This window comes from Sardina pilchardus, chromosome 24, assembly GCF_963854185.1.
Source record: "Sardina pilchardus chromosome 24, fSarPil1.1, whole genome shotgun sequence".
Classification (NCBI taxonomy): domain Eukaryota; kingdom Metazoa; phylum Chordata; class Actinopteri; order Clupeiformes; family Clupeidae; genus Sardina; species Sardina pilchardus.
Window position 1 is genome coordinate 14,812,089 of NC_085017.1, and position 16,049 is coordinate 14,828,137.

The following is a 16,049-nucleotide window of genomic DNA, read 5'->3' on the forward strand; positions in this document are numbered from 1 at the left end:
CTCCATAAAAACTTTTGAAGAGGCCCTGCGGCATGACCGATAGATTGTGTGCAATCCCAACTTCAGAAACATTAGGCCAGTGTCTACCGGGGCATTCCCAGGTGACAGCGTTTAAAAAGCCCAAATCGCTGGAACCTCTGGAGCTTTCTTTCCCCCCCTTCGTGATGATGTATTAGGGGGCCTTCAGCGGTCACCTCTCGCTAAAGCACACACACCCTGCCACCAAGAGGTCTCGGAATTACAATATATATACACACACAATTTCATTCCCTGGCCACGCATGGATCACCCTAAACCATTGGATAAATGTGGATTTGCATCCACTGAGCAAACGGAACTCTAGTGTGAGTAAACAACCACAGGGCAAATAATTGTTAACAGTTTCAACATAAATGGTAATGATTCAGGAGAGCAGACACGAGTAAATATATGCATTGCAAAGAGATGGCCTCGTTCAGAGGCCTCATTTAAAGCAGCAAAATGTGCATCTCGTTTTGATAATTACCACAGGAGGAAAACACAACTCGAGAGGAGGTTTTCCCCCCTATTTGGTTGGGCTTAGCTGCACAGAAGCTATGGCACTCCAGCAAACACATTGTTTTTGTTTATATAAATAAAGCACATATGGTAATGACAAAATGAATACTGATGTGTTAATGTAATACTGTATGCAAGCTACTTCTGGAGCATGTTTGTGTTATTGTGTACTATCATGAGTGGCTTTTCATTATCCAATGGACATCTTCAGTGGGGTGGATTAAGGAAAGGGGGAGTTAAGCCAGACCATCTTTAGCATGTTACACTTTAACTTTAACAGATTGTGATTGTCATGTGATCACAAATCGATCTGTAGGCCTGTCAAAAATATAGGGCTCAAGCAACACAAGCTGTAATAAGGACGCTTCCGCTAACCAGATACAGACAATGAATCCTGGATGTGCGCTAAAGAGGCTAACAACACAAGGACATTGCCAAAGGGCAAGTCTCCACTAACCAAACTCCTGCCATTTACCAGCTGTGGAGGAGTTGGCTCTCGCCCCCCTCGTTGTAAATCATAATCAAATTCAGGGCATCTCTCCAGTGAAGGCGAATCAATGCCATAGATCTTAATGTGTGAGAGACTAATAAAGAAACACTATTCACTCCACTTTAAAAAAATAAATAAAAGAATAAACAACACTATGCTGAAGGTGTTATTTTCTCTGATACAAGGGCAACAACAAAAACACTATTCATCGGACACCATAGAGAAATCTGGAGGAGACATCTAAAATACAGTTTGAGGCTTCTTAAAACCTTTGTTCTAAGTTGTCTCAATAAAGAATGGGCAATGTAGACAAAAGTTGAGGAGGATAATAATCCAATTCTGCTATTTCTGACTGAGGAAGACATCATTTTTTTATGCATTTTTACTCCAATGAAAAGTGAAAGCAAACTGTTCAAAGCAAAAACAACTAGCGGATAACCTGTACTTACATAGCCTACACCGTTTTGAATATTTTTGCACAACTAGCAGGGGGGCTTTGCATTCAAAGTAAACACATTCACTTTTCTCTTTATTTCATGGACTGCATACATCTTTGTGTGGGCTTGTATGACAATGTCTGCTTCATCACAGGGAGGTGGTGTTGAGTTGCGTATTTACAACAAGTGCCCAGTGGGAGTCTCAAACAATGCCCAGAGATTAGAACACTGTCAATGTCAGCAGCAGGGCCTCATCAGTTTACATTATGTACAGCCCATGCATACCATTACGGAGCCCTGTCATGCCTGAGTGTGGAGAGAGAGAGAGAGAGACCGACCGAGAGACAGAGGGAGGGAAAGAAAGAAAGAAAGAAAGAAAGAAAGAGACAGAGAGAGACAGAGAGAGAAAGAAAGAGTGTGTGTGTGAGAGAGAAGTTATCATGCTGTTTTGTTTGGGCTTTGGCAACACTGTATACAGTCATGCTAATAAAGCAGCATTGAATTGAATTGAATTAAATTGAAATGAGAGAGAGAGAGAGAGAGAGAGAGAGAGAGAGAGAGAGAGAGAGAGAGAGAGAGAGAGAGAGAGAGAGAGATAGAGAGAGATTGATTTCTGTTCGGAACTATTTGTGTTGTGTGGTTTGCTTTGTCGAGAATACTTTAATAGGTCTTTGGCCATCACATTTGGTCACTGTTGTGAGCTTCACATTTCCCAAGTCCTCTTGTCTAACAGCTGCGAGCTACTGGCAGCTTCCTTCTCGTGCTACCCTTACTGCACCTGGTTAGCGGGCTAGCGTAGCGTAGGCTACACCCACTCCCCTTATGAGCCATCCTTTGCTTTACCACAGACTGCCATTAAATGTTTTATGTGTGAATGAATGTTGTGGAGGAACAGAGCATCTATTCAAAACCTGGAGCACTGCGGCAGCCGAGTTATTTGTGTGAATGAGTCCAGGACATTACTCATATCTCTCTCTGCATCTCGAGCTCAACTACTGTATGTGGGGCCCAACTTTAGTGCAGTGCCCCCTCTGAGCACAGCATACTTACAGTTGAGAGCCGGTGGTAATGTTTTACAGATCTTCTTTCAGGGTGTACTGTATATTGTAATGATTTTTTTTATTTTGGTAGCCCTATTCAGGGACCTGGCTACAGCCTGTTCTGCCAAGCACGGACAAGACAACGCTATCTCACTGCTACGCGAGTGCAGTTCCGGAACCTTCTGGCAAGGTTGTTAAACCACCAGAGGGACCAAAGTCACACTGTTCCAGCTCCTCACAAGACAGGCTACATGCTCACCGCCCCCCGTGAACTCACCTGTGGCCCATATGCTTAGAGGGCTGGTACTACAGCATGGGGCAGGTGAGCCAGATGATGAATTATACTACATTACCCAGAAGCACCCATGGCAGTGCAGGTGCAATACTGAACAAGGGGGATGTGTCAGATAATGAGAAAGAGGTTATAAACAACAACACAAGCTCCGTTGGGACAATTATTAATAAGTATTGATTTGTGATGGAGGGAGAAAGAAAAGGGAAATGAAGAAAGTGTGTGTGTGTGTGTGAGAGAGAGAGAGAGTGAGTGAGAGAGTGTGTGTGTGTGTGTGTGTGTGTGTGTGTATGTGTATGTGTATGTGTATGAGTATGAGTATGAGAGAGAGAATTTCCTGTCAGCGCACATACCTACAAAACCCCATCAAAGACTTTTCAGTTTCTCTGTTTCCAGAGTCTGTACCAAAATTCAAATCCCCTCCCTGCCTTCTGAATAAAGATCTGTGACCTCAAATTAGGTTTCTGCCTGAAAGCTGATGCTGACAATCTGTGCGGATGAAACGAAGATAAATAGTGCTTGAGCCAGCTGAAAAGACAGATCAGGTCATATTGACCTACACCATAATGGGAGGATTAATGACACAAACCACGCGGAAGCCCAAACTCTGCACTCACAGGTTTTTTTTTTTGACAAAGGCTCACTCACCGACAGCCGCTCTCACTGATCTCTGATCAGCGCCGGGAGGCACATCAAAGACCTGCTGCGCTGAGTTCAGAGGGGTGATTAGTACAAGCTGCAGTACAAGCAACTTTGCTCTAAGTGTGCAGGCATTCGTCAAACCCAATTGACAAATAGCGCTGCTCACCATTTTGTGATCACATAGAGCCTCTGACACAAAATCCTTTCGGGTCTTTGTGCAGAAATTTCCACACTGCAATTCACTGCAGGATAATCAACTCCTGGTGATTGCTCAAACAATGTTCTGTGTTCAGTGTTTCACGCAAAGTTGGTCTTCAAAAAAAAACACACACTCACTCTTGATATGAGTGCATTTTAGATAGCAATTACATCATACTCTCTCTATTTTTCTACTCTCTCAAGTACACACACACACACACACACACACACACACACACACACACACACACATTTTAATTAGACATACCATGTTGGTGAAACATATGCACAAAGCTAAATCTGGACCGTGTCTGACATTGCCAAGAGATGTAATTAAAGTATGCAATTTCCAGCGCGACCGTCCTTTCATTATCTCCAGTGAGCTCGAAGCTGACTGAGAGGCCCACGTGCATGAGAAAAATAAATAAATAAATAAGCCGGAAGAAGCTGGCGGCCATTTCTGACACAGGTCTCACAAACTAACTGAAACAGATGATGAGGCTCGACACACACACACACACACCTCCAACGCCACTGCTCTAGCCTTCACCCAAAATTATTCACGGGGAACAACAGTTCTTGTAAACAGGAACGCTCGCACACGTACAAAACACACACACACACACACACACACACACACACACACACAAACAAACAAATAAAAAAAACGGAGCCACATTAGGAAAGTGGGTGTACAGGAGAGAAAAGAAAAAGGGGGGAGAAAAAAAAAAATCAATTTTAAGTGCTTCAGCGGCACAGGCGAAACGTTGCTGAAATTGCTTTATGATGGAATATGACCTTCTGATCCACACGAAACAAAGCGGAGAGGAAACAAAATCTGATGAATCTGCAATGCAGCGCTTCTGGGTCAGAAGCTAAAATTACACAGACAGATAATCTCAGCAACTGAATCCTGAGGTGCTATTTAAATTCCAAACACATAGCTCCTGGTCTCTCTCTCCCCCTGGTCTCTCTCTCCCCCTCCTCTCTCTCTCTCTCTCTCTCTCTCTCTCTTCAGCGCAGCAAGGAGCATGTTTGTGTATGCATGTCTGTGCATGTGCGAAAGAGTGTGTGTGAGTGTGGGTTTGAGTGCAGGTGCAAAAGAGAGTTGTTTATCACCCAACACACCCCAAATAAACACGGCAAATTGGGCACAAACTGTTTATCCCAGAACAGGGATTGCTCTTTTCATGAACAGATTTACAGGGTTGTGTGTGTGTGTGTGTGTGTGTGTGTGTGTGTGTGTGTGTGTGTGTGTGTGTGTGTGTGTGTGTGTGTGTGTGTGTGTGTGTGTGTGTGTGTGTGTGTGTGTGCGTGTGCGTGTGCGTGTGCGTGTGCGTGTGTGTGTGTGTGTGCAGGGGGGAGGGGGGGGGGGGCAGAAGAGGGTGTTCATAGATTTACCTCCCAATGAAAAGAGACACGAAAACAAACAAAAAATCCTCTTCAGTCTGGGTGGACCATCTTATTTACAAGAAACACTGCCGGGTATGGACAGAGGGAGAGTGGACGGAAAAAGGCGACTATTTATCTTTTGGAGTCCAGTCAAGTACAGTCCACAGCTACAGTTACACGCCGGCGCTCAGGCCTTCAGTCAGCCACGCTCACGCGTCGGAGAAGTGGCTGTGCTTCCCAGCCGGGTGACGTTCCGCCACGGGGAGAGAGAGAGAGAAGGCTCCGGAACGACCGGCTAAATAATCAGAGCGTGATTAAGCGGTGTTTTGATTGGTTGTGACAGACAGCGCCGAGACTGTTGTTGAACACCTCCCCTACGCCGCTCGCAAGTCGTCTCATTAAGCAGGCTCCAACACCTTCTGCCTTTGTTTGGGCCTTTTTCCTCTCTCAGTGTCTTGCCTGTGGTGTGTGTTTCTCTCTCTCTCAGTGTCTTGCCTGTGGTGTGTGTTTCTCTCTCTCTCAGTGTCTTGCCTGTGGTGTGTGTTTCTCTCTCTCTCAGTGTCTTGCCTGTGGTGTGTGTTTCTCTCTCTCTCCTCGCCGGATGAGTAGACGCCATGCAGGGGATGTCAACATCAGAAAGGCCCGACAGGAATGGATCGCCAACTAATGCCAAAATGCAATCTGCAAAATACTCGTTCTCTCTACCACCCTCTCTCATCCATCCCTCCATCCATCCATCCATCCATCCATCCATCTATATTCCTACCTATCCATCCATCCATCTACCTTTCTACCTTCTCATCCATCCATCCATTTAGCTATCTGTTTATTTATCGTATCCAACAAAACATATTTCCTCCATTATTCTCACTTCTCTGTATTGTGCATCTCTCTCTCAGTCTTTCTCATCTCATCTCTCTCTCATCTTTTCCATCTCATCTCTTTTCTTTCTCTCTCTCTCTCATTGTCTTTCTCATCTCATCTCTATCTCATTGTCTTTGTCATCTCATATCTCTCTCGTTGTCTTTGTCATCTCATATCTCTCTCATTGTCTTTCTTATCTCTCTCTTTCTCTCTGGCAATGTCTTTTCATATCCTCTCTTCCCCCCCCCCTCTCTCTCTCTCTCTCTGGCTTCCAGTCTCCATCATCCTTCCTCTCCTCTCATGATTCCCCCCTCCACTCGACCTTCACATGAAGTCGTGTTGTGCATTAAATCCCGGTTTAAGGCAAAGGGCCTCTGTTTTTTTTCAGACAGATTCTAATCAATGGAAATCCTTTGTTATCCCTTTGCTCCCAAATTAAAAGCAAACTGATTAATGCTGCTGGAAACAGTTCCAGTGTCGCTCAACTCTCCCCAAAGGGAGGCGGCTGTTAATTGTGTGAGTGTACATATGTGAGTATGTGTCCTAGTGTGGCTGTGTGTGTGTGTGTGTGTGTGTGTGTGTGTGTGTGTGTGTGTGTGTGTGTGTGTGTGTGTGTGTGTGTCATTTGCACATTTGCATCAGTAATGTATCTAATGTGCATATATATGATGTATGTTTGAATACATGTCCACATGAGTGATTATGTAAGTGACCAAATGTGTGTGTTGAGTGCACAGACTGTGCTGTAAATTCTGTGTGATGAGTGTGTGTGTGTGTGTGTGTGTGTGTGTGTGTGTGTGTGTGTGTGTGTGTGTGTGTGTGTGTGTGTGTCTATAAGGGTAACGCATGACTAGATTATGCAAGCGACTAAATGTCATATGTGTGTATATGTGTGTGTACAACACAGTGTGTGTCTCTATGTCTATGTAGACTGTGCTTTGTGTGTCGTAACTGTGTCCATGAGGTTAAAGCCTGACTACAGCTGTTGCAGAGCTGACAGAATATTAACCAGAGTGATATTGACATTTACAATAAAGCCCATGGGGGAAAAGCCTTGATGCATCGTAACCCAATTACAATGATTAGTGGAGTGCAGGGAGTTTTGAACATGCTTTGCTATCAGAAACAGTGGGGTGGCTTTGTGTGTGTGTGTGTGTGTGTGTGTGTCTCGGTGTGTGTGTGTGTGTGTGGGTGTGTGTGTGTGGGTGTGTCTGTATAATGTGTGTGTCTAATGTGCATGGAAAGTGCATTGGTGAATTATGTTGTGCCATTTTCTCTCCTCCCTCTCTATGTCACACATATCCATACGCACACAGTCTCTCTCTATTTTGTTCAAACACACACACACACACACACACACACACACACACACACACACAGAGTCCAGAGGGAGTATAATCTCTGTACTTCACCTCTGATTGGAGTGATGATCATGATGGCTATCGACCTCAAACACCTCTCAATATCAAATGGCCTGTCACACTCCCTCTGCCTTTTCTACCGCTCCCTTTATGACACGAGGAATCTCTCTGGACATCTCCAGAGACAGAGAGAGAGAGAGAGAGAGAGAGAGAGAGAGAGAGAGACAGAGAGAGAGAGAGACAGAGAGATACCACCATGGAGGGTGAGAGGTTCACTGGTCAGCATACAATTTTCCATCTTTCTCCTCTTCTCATTCCACAATCAAAAACAGATAAGGAGGAGGAGGAGCAGGAGGAGGAGGAGAAGGACAGAGACCAGTCATGTTGTCACAAACAGCCTCCACTCACCAAAACAATAACAGGGTTCTGGAGTGGAAGGGGGGGGGGGGGGGGGGGGTGGAAGTGGAGGTGAGATACGAGGGGGGAGCTCGGCTACTGGCTCCCTGGAGATAAAGGAGTGTGTGAGACTCTCCCCCTTCTACTCCCCCTTCGCTTGCTCACTGCAGCGTACGCATGACCATGTGCAACACACACACACACACACACACACACACACACACACACACACACACACACACACACACACACACACACACACACACACACACACACAAAACACATGTAGCATACACACAAACCTGCTTGTTTATATCTGCAGTAGAGATACAGTACGTAGCCGTCTGATATCGTTGGCAGGGAGGCACACGTGGGTACACACTCTTCATCTTCCTCCCTTGCTCTGTCACACAGACACATACACACCTGCGGTATTCTTTATGCCAGCAATATAGATAGCTCACAGTTTCATAGCATTGCCAAGGGAGTAATTAATTCAGCTCTGAAGACATGAGGCAGGGGGAGTGGAGGAATTGGTGATGGAAGGTGTGTGTGTGTGTGTGTGTGTGTGTGTGTGTGTGTGTGTGTGTGTGTGTGTGTGTGTGTGTGTGTGTGTGTGTGTGTGTTTGTGTGTGTGTGTGTGTGTGTGTGTGTGTAAGTGTGTGTGTGTGTGAGGGTAAGTGTGTGTGTGTGTGTGTGTGTAAATGCGAGTGTGTATGTGTGTGTGTGTGTGTGTGTGTGTGTGTGTGTGTGTGTGTGTGTGTGTGTGTGTGCGTGTGTGTGTGTGTGTGATGATAATGATGAAGTGATGCCATTACTAGATGGAGAGGACGGGAATCCTCTTAGAGCCTGTGCTTGTGGATGACTCAGCAGTATTTTTCAAGCTGGTCTGTGCTCTTGGGTTTTTAAAGGGAAAAACACACCAGGGTTTTTTCGGCAGACACACACAACTTCTCCCGTCCACCCAGGGATTGAAAATCCTGCTTTTTGAAGCATTTTCTGAGGTGATTAGGATTTTAAGATTTCAAGACGATGCGCCTGACAATATGCTTCAACTAAAACAGACAGGCATGCCTGTTCAGTATTTACCTGTGATTACGCACATCAATCGACACTTTTATGTTGAACAATAAAATCTTGGGCAGATAGAAGCTCAGAACTAACTGATTTAATATGCAAGGCAATAATTACAGTCCACGCAGATCTCTCTCGCACCACGGGTTATTTAAATGAGGTTATAAAAACCTGAAACGTGGGCCGAGACCTCTTGAGCTGAGAACCGCCGAGCCCAATAATTTGGTGTCATTTTTATGGGCGCAATTACGTTTCTGACTTCTTTAAAAAGTGAAGAGTACATGATGGATCGCTGCGCATTAATAATGGATGATGTTTTTTTTTTTCACCCCACCCGACAAGAAATTGTCATAACAAAGTCGTGGCACAGCGGCGGTGACTGAGGTGCCAATAAGGAGGATAAGCAAGGATTCTCAAAATGGTGTCTTTCAGTAGGATGGATTGGCAACAGCCTTCGTATAAGAACAACAACAACAAAAAACGGACACGTCTCACATTATTTTGAAAGGGACTGAACTGACGTATCCTTGCTGAGGGTGATGCAACTTGTGTAAAAGCTAGAGAGCCAGAGACAGTGAGAATAAATAAGAGTGAGAAATGTTATTATAGTGAAAGGTGTAATAAAACAACGGACTCGGAAAATAACAGACTATTCGCATATGGAGTGGATTACAAGTCATCTCGGCCCAATCCCTCATCAGGCAATCACTTAAGATCATGCCTAGGAGGATCAGCACAGACTATCAGTCTACGCCGCTCTGCGTGTGTCTCCGTCTCCGCTAACGATACGGCAGAGTGCGGCTCCGTGTTAACCCGAGATAAAGAGAGGCCGTGACACAATAGGAGCCTGGCCATGAGAGATACCCTCCCAGTGTTACTGAATTACACTGGAGCTGCGCTCAACTCATCATTATTCTACTTCAAGGATGGGGGGGGTGGGGGGACTATCATTATGCGGGTGACACAAGGCGTCGCTCCATTGTGACGTTGGCTGGACCTGCCTGGGAGGTTTCTGAGGGATCGGCGACCCACGAGGTGCCATTACCTACGGCGGCGAGGCCGGGCCACCGAATGTGGCGCTCCCTAATTTAATCTTTGGTTTCCTCGAAAAACAACCCATCCGTCTTGACGCTTCTCCCGCATCTAACAAAATGCTTCATCAATTCTTTTCAAAACACGTGTCCGTCGATACGAGAGAGAACATATTGATTCGCTTGGGGACTGTCTGCCATTAGTTATGATGTAAATCCATGCCCACCGTTATGGCCCTGAGGCGAAAGAAGCATTCCCGCCCTTTTTTTGCATTCTATGTTGGTATGCGAGCTAGGGGGAAACACCCATTCATTTTGCCATTAAATGAGAATTGGTAAACACCCTTCTGTTCATTCTTTTAAAAACAAAAAAGAGAGAGAAAAAAAAGGAAAAAAGAAAATGCATAATATGCTTTCACATAATGTAACTCTTATTGCTCAGCATGGAATGGGCTTGGCTTCCCTCATAAACGTCAGTGGGCTTTGATTAATGGCCCTATAAGAGGAAGATTGGAAGCCCAGGCACACTTTACTGTCTGAAAGATTAATCTCGAGGCATAGATTAAAGCGAGCGGCGAAGAAAGGGGATACTTCTCTTGCCGGGACTCTGCATCGATGTTTGATGTATTTCCTTAAAAAACGAGGGAGAGAGAAAGAGGTGGGAGAGAGAGAGAGAGAGAGATGGTGAGAAAGAAAGAGAGAGGGAGAGGGAGAGGGAGAGAGAGAATCGTGGATCTCTCTCTGTTTCATTACATGTGTGTGGAAGAGGAGGAACGCGAGGAGAGGGTGGAGAGGAGGACTGACTTTGATAGCTCCTACGCGGGGTGCAGATGGCTGTCTCTCGCGCGAGGCTCTCACACAGGAGCTCTTGGCTGCGGGACAGGTGGCACTTTTAAGTGTGGGTCACTGGAGGGTATTAGTCAGACATCTCTCTCTCTCTCTCTCCCTCAGTCTGTCCATCCCTCTCCATCTTTTCATATTAATCTCCTCTCCCTCACCTACTCTTTCCAATATTCTCCCCCCCCTCTCTCTCTCTCTCTCTCTCTCTCTCTCTATCTCTTTCTCTCATACGCTTCCATTTCTCCCTCAGTCTTTGCTGTTGGTCGCCAACCACATTTGTCCTTATTTTCAAAACGGACGTTTATTTTGTAGTTATTTATTCTTCCACGCTCCATAGAGGGGTTCAGACGGAGGGATACGAAAATCAATAAGAAAGATGGATGACAGGGGAAAGTTGAGGGCCTATGCTGTTGTCAGGACCGGTGTGATTTATACACTAGCATACCCTTCACCCCCCCCCCCCCCCACCCCCCCCACCCCCCTGTTGTTGTCTAAGTCCGTCCAAATGGCAACGGCGGTTTCTAATCCGCATCTACAAATTCCCTCGGCCGTCCCGGCAGACAGCCATGCCATGCCAAGTGTGAGGTGTGCCCAGTGCCCTGCCTGGCCAGAATACACCTCCCTAAGCCAGCGCTCCCCCATGTCAACAGGAAATATGACCTCATGCTCCGTCTTCCGCTATATCAGGAGACAGAGAATTGGAAGCCAACCGTTGGAATTTAAAAAAAAAAAAGAAGTGGTAATGATCTAAAAGCATTAAAAAAAACACAACTGACAGACAGACAAAAAGCATAACAAAAACTTTTTTCCATTTTGAACTAAACAAACAACCATGATGAACACCCACATTTATTATTATTTTTTATTCAATTAATGTGAAAAATGACTGGCGACCTACTTTGCCCGGAAGCAAAGTGCCGTAATGGCGGAGAATTTAGAAGGTGAGGAGGGGGGAAGAAAAATCCTCCATTATTGTAATTGCCACTCTGTCCATGCCCAGTTTCTGGATACGCATGGGTGACTTCCAGGAGATACTGTCTCAAGTCTGATCTATTTGTGTGTGTGTGTGTGTGTGTGTGTGTGTGTGTATATGTGTGTGTGTGTGTGTGTGTGTGTGTGTGTGTGTGTAAGAGGGAGAGAGAGAGAGCGAGGGTTGATGGCTTGGCTCTCCCATTCCTCCATCCACTCAGGGTTAACTGAGCAGGCCAACGAGGATGCTGGCCGACACGAGAGTGTGAAGCGCAGATGAGGTCGGTGCTTGTGTGTGTGTGTGTGTGTGTAACATGTGGGGTGGTGTGATGAGGGAAGCCGCAGAGCAGGTACAAGGCAGGGAGTAGTCGGGATGGATGAGAACACAGGCCAGAACGCTGTTAGTCCTCACCTCTGGTGGGGATACAAGCAGGCCAGGGCCCACAGGGGCGTGGGTGTGGAGCTTTCTCTGATTAATCAAGACAAGTTGAACACACTTACAAACACACACACACACACACACGCACGCACACACGCACACACACACACACAAACACGCACGCACACACTTTTTCAGACACACACATGTTCAAACACAGATACAGTATACATAGAGACCCTGCATACCATCCCTGTGCCGTTTAGCCGCCTGACATAAACTCTTTTAGCCCTTTTGTGTGGAGTCTAAAGCATAACATGTTTGCTCACTCGCCCGAATAAGCTAGAGTAGCGTCTACGATTAGGCGTGAGCTGTCTGCCCGTGATACTGTAGCTTAGCGAGGACAGGACAGGACAGGTGAGACCTGATGCACTCCCGCTGTGCGGAGGAGAGCAGTTCCAGACTCGACTGCCCCGAGATGACGCTCCGTCAGACGCCGATCATAAAAAACCAAAATGTGACCGCAGCGATCCGCGTGGGGCAGCTCTGCGCTCTTGAGGGAAGAGAGGGACAAAGGAGGAGTGGGGAGAGAAAGGGAGGGACTAATAATAACCGAAGAACGGGAAAAAAAGGGGGTTTAGCGAATGAATGAAAGCAGCTGACAACGTACCCACACACCTTGGCAGAGGTGCGCTCCACATGCGCCGCCCCCCTCCCAGGCAGATGATCTCCGGCGCCCCCTCCAGGCGGTAGCCCACGTTGCACGAGAAGGTGAGCGTGTCGCCGATGCCGAAGCTGTAGCCGTTACGGCGGCCGTAAGGAGGCAGGCCGGGGTCCTCGCACGGCTCCAGGTTGTACTCTGGGGTAGGGTTCAAAGGTCAGAGTTCAAAGTTCACACTGAAAGGCACAAAGGTTGGCTGTGCATGGTTGTGCATTTTCATTCCAAATAATCAGACGCACGCGTAATTATTGGCTTTGCCCTTAAGCTCTTCATGATTATGATTTTACACAACTCTTCTGAACCGTGGCTACAGTACATTGAGATTGTGATTTTACACACATACCTCCACTGAATGGTGGCTATTTTTGAGCATGAAACGTATGTCACGTCCGACAAGCTGTTGGATATTCCAACAGTAATTCATTTTGGACACATCATTCAGCCGTACAGTCATGGAGAGGACACCGTCAGCAGATGGCTAGATTCTGCCCTTCTACAGTGATCGCACTGGACACCAGCTGCCAAACCTGCCCTTTGTGGCTGAATACTAATAACGACATCTAAAAAGGTGGCTCGGACGTGCTTAAGTTAGATGGGAGTTGCTAGCTTGTTGCTCTTATTAAGCGGAAAAAAGGGTTCATATTTCATCTACTTCAATAACCACACCGTTAAAGTGCTTGTTTGTGTTCTGCCTCGTTTCATCATTAAGCACTTTGATTCATTGACTAGGAATTATACATTGCCGTAACTGATTTTTTGGAGTTATTTTAATCAATCAATTAGGAGACCCATGCTCTCAATTATTATCAAACATGGTCAAAAAGCCATTACATCATGACAGGTAATATCTGATTATGACTCACAGCTACACGCATGATTACATACAGCCTCACACTAACACACACACACTCGCACTTGCACACACACACACACACACAGCGCTACAGTCGGCCTACCTGAGAAGGTGATGTTGAAACCGGCGTAGGAGATGGAGAAGTCGGAGATGAAGCGCAGCTGGGCCTTGAAGTTGCCGTAGAGACCAGCGTTGATGGGCGAGGGCAGCTCGGCGCCAGTGAGACGGGCCAGCGGCCGAACGAAGCTGCCATTCTCCGTGATCAGCAGGTAGTCATGGTGATCCTCCAGGTGGAACGTGACAAAGGTGAACTGGACGCCTGTTGGGGAACGGGGCGAAGAAGGTTCTTTATGAGGGTTCTGCATGAGGCCGGATCAACTCAGTGATGCGGGTCAAGCCACCCGTCAGACCGTGATGAAGCTATCTAATTAAACTCGAATGAGAGCTTAATCGGACACACAGTGAAGTAAAGGGGGAAAAGAATCCAAAGTGGGGCAGAAATAAGAGTCTCAGTGTGGTTTAATCTGCTTGCACAAAAAAAAAGGTTAGGTCAGTAGTTTTCCTTTCATTTTTTATGGAGTGAGATAGAGAAAAATGTATTTCAATTCTGGGGTGATTATTCAGGGAAACATAATGATCTTCCATATTGAATATCTTAGCAGCCATGGGAAATTAAAAATTCTGGAGGAACTTTCATTATTCCAAGACCCCAAAGCTTGTATAATGATATTTTACAGACCCGGGCAGTGACACACATACATACACACACACACACACACACACACACACACACACACACACACACACACACTCACACACACACACACACACACACACACGCACACAGCCCAATCTGCATTCACGGCAGTTTGTTTCCGTGGACAGCTCGAAAAATCGGACAGCCGACAAAACGACGTGAGTCGGCACTCTTTCCAGCGACCACTCTGTGTTCGCTCGCCAGTACTAACAAACGGCAAAAAAAGAGGAAGACGAAGACGGAAAAAAAACCGTGTCGTTACCTCTCTGTCCTAATGAGATAATCTCGACTGGCTTTAGGCTAAGAAGATGCTCGATATGCACAGCGCTGGGGGCCATATTGAGCCACGGCCTGATAATAAGCTAGGCTTTAGGAGTGTTTTACACGTTGCAATTACAGCAGAAATGTGGTGAGTAATTGCTGCTCGATGGCCGTGGGGATTAACGGAGGAGCAGACAGCACAGTGCCAGGACCTCAGGAGCGGGATTTAGGGTTCACGCTGGGGCTAGCGCTTCACTTCACAAGTGTGTTTACTTTTCTTGCAAGCGATACATCTTTTAATAAACAAGCCTTCTGCCACCCATCACGTTGAGTTAGGGAGACAACAACGAAAAAAAATACTCCTCAATACTCCCCCCCCCACTCCCTCTCTCGCTCGCTTCCAAAACTTGGCCCTTCTTTGTTTGCCAGGCTGCGGGATTTGTGCATGGTAATAAGGGTTGTCTTTCCGGGGATCACAGGAGCTCCTGGCCGAATCCTGACCTCGGGAGTCGGGATGAGGTTGAAGAAAAGTTCACGCTGCCAGTACACAACGGGCACTGCATTCTGTTTTATCCCTTTATCTGCGGCACGGGAAAAAGAAACGGAACAGATTGGGACGGTGGTGGGGTGCGGTCAGGGTAGCTCACCTTTGCCATGGCTGACCTCCACCGTCCAGGTGCAGTTCAGGGAGCTGGGGTACATCTCGGGGTACCCGGGGGACAGGATAGTGCCACCGGGGCCCCGCACATCGCCCCCACACAGAGCTAGAGAGAGAGAGAGAGAGAGAGAGAGAGAGAGAGAGAGAGAGAGAGAGAGAGAGAGAGAGAGAGAGAGAGAGAGAGAGAGACAGAGAGACAGAGAGAGATAGAGACAGACAGAGAGAGAGAGAGAGAGAGGGAGAGACAGAGACGGAGACAGAGAGAGCTTAGTGATGCAAACTATCTCTGTAGCAGTTAACCAATTATTTCAACAATTTCATTAAATGGCATCTATATTGCAAATCGAGTAATCATTCAACTCTAAATTATCTCCTTAAACTTCAATATCTCCTGATTGGCTTACTCTGCCATGATAGTATTTTTGGTTTGTGGCCAAAGCAAACCATTTGAGGACATTTCATAGACCATACAACTAATCAATTAGTTGAGCAAATAGTCGACAGACTAATCGACTATGAACATAATCGTTAGATGCAACCTTAAAGCAAATAAAACACACTAAGAGCACTCTGAAAATTCTGAGAATGGTGGAAGAAGGTCTCGCTCACACCAGTGATGTTTCAGGCTTGTCTAATCCCTGGGAATGTGCCTAACCCACTGAATGACGAATCAGACTCGCACATTGAGCTCAAGCAAAAAAAAAAAAAAAGCAAAAAAAGTCAAAAATCTCCTAGGCAGCTCTGCTGCTGCTCAGCCTGAGAAAATGAATCAGCACATTAATAATTAATTACTTCTCACCACTGAGCAGTAAGCACCATAAAAGATCTTTATCGCACATTAATATCAGGAACCTGCA

The 16,049-nt window shown here is 46.2% G+C and overlaps 1 protein-coding gene across 1 annotated transcript in view; it reads right to left on the bottom strand.

Moving 5' to 3' along the window:
- csmd3b (CUB and Sushi multiple domains 3b) overlaps positions 1 to 16,049 on the bottom strand; it is a 407,622-nt gene that overhangs the window by 153,978 nt on the left and 237,595 nt on the right. The window contains exons 19-21 of the mRNA XM_062530145.1: positions 15,182 to 15,298; positions 13,620 to 13,835; positions 12,613 to 12,801 (exon numbers count right to left, since the gene is read on the bottom strand). Coding sequence (XP_062386129.1) covers positions 12,613 to 12,801; positions 13,620 to 13,835; positions 15,182 to 15,298 — 522 coding nt within the window. The remainder of the gene's footprint in view (positions 1 to 12,612; positions 12,802 to 13,619; positions 13,836 to 15,181; positions 15,299 to 16,049) is intronic.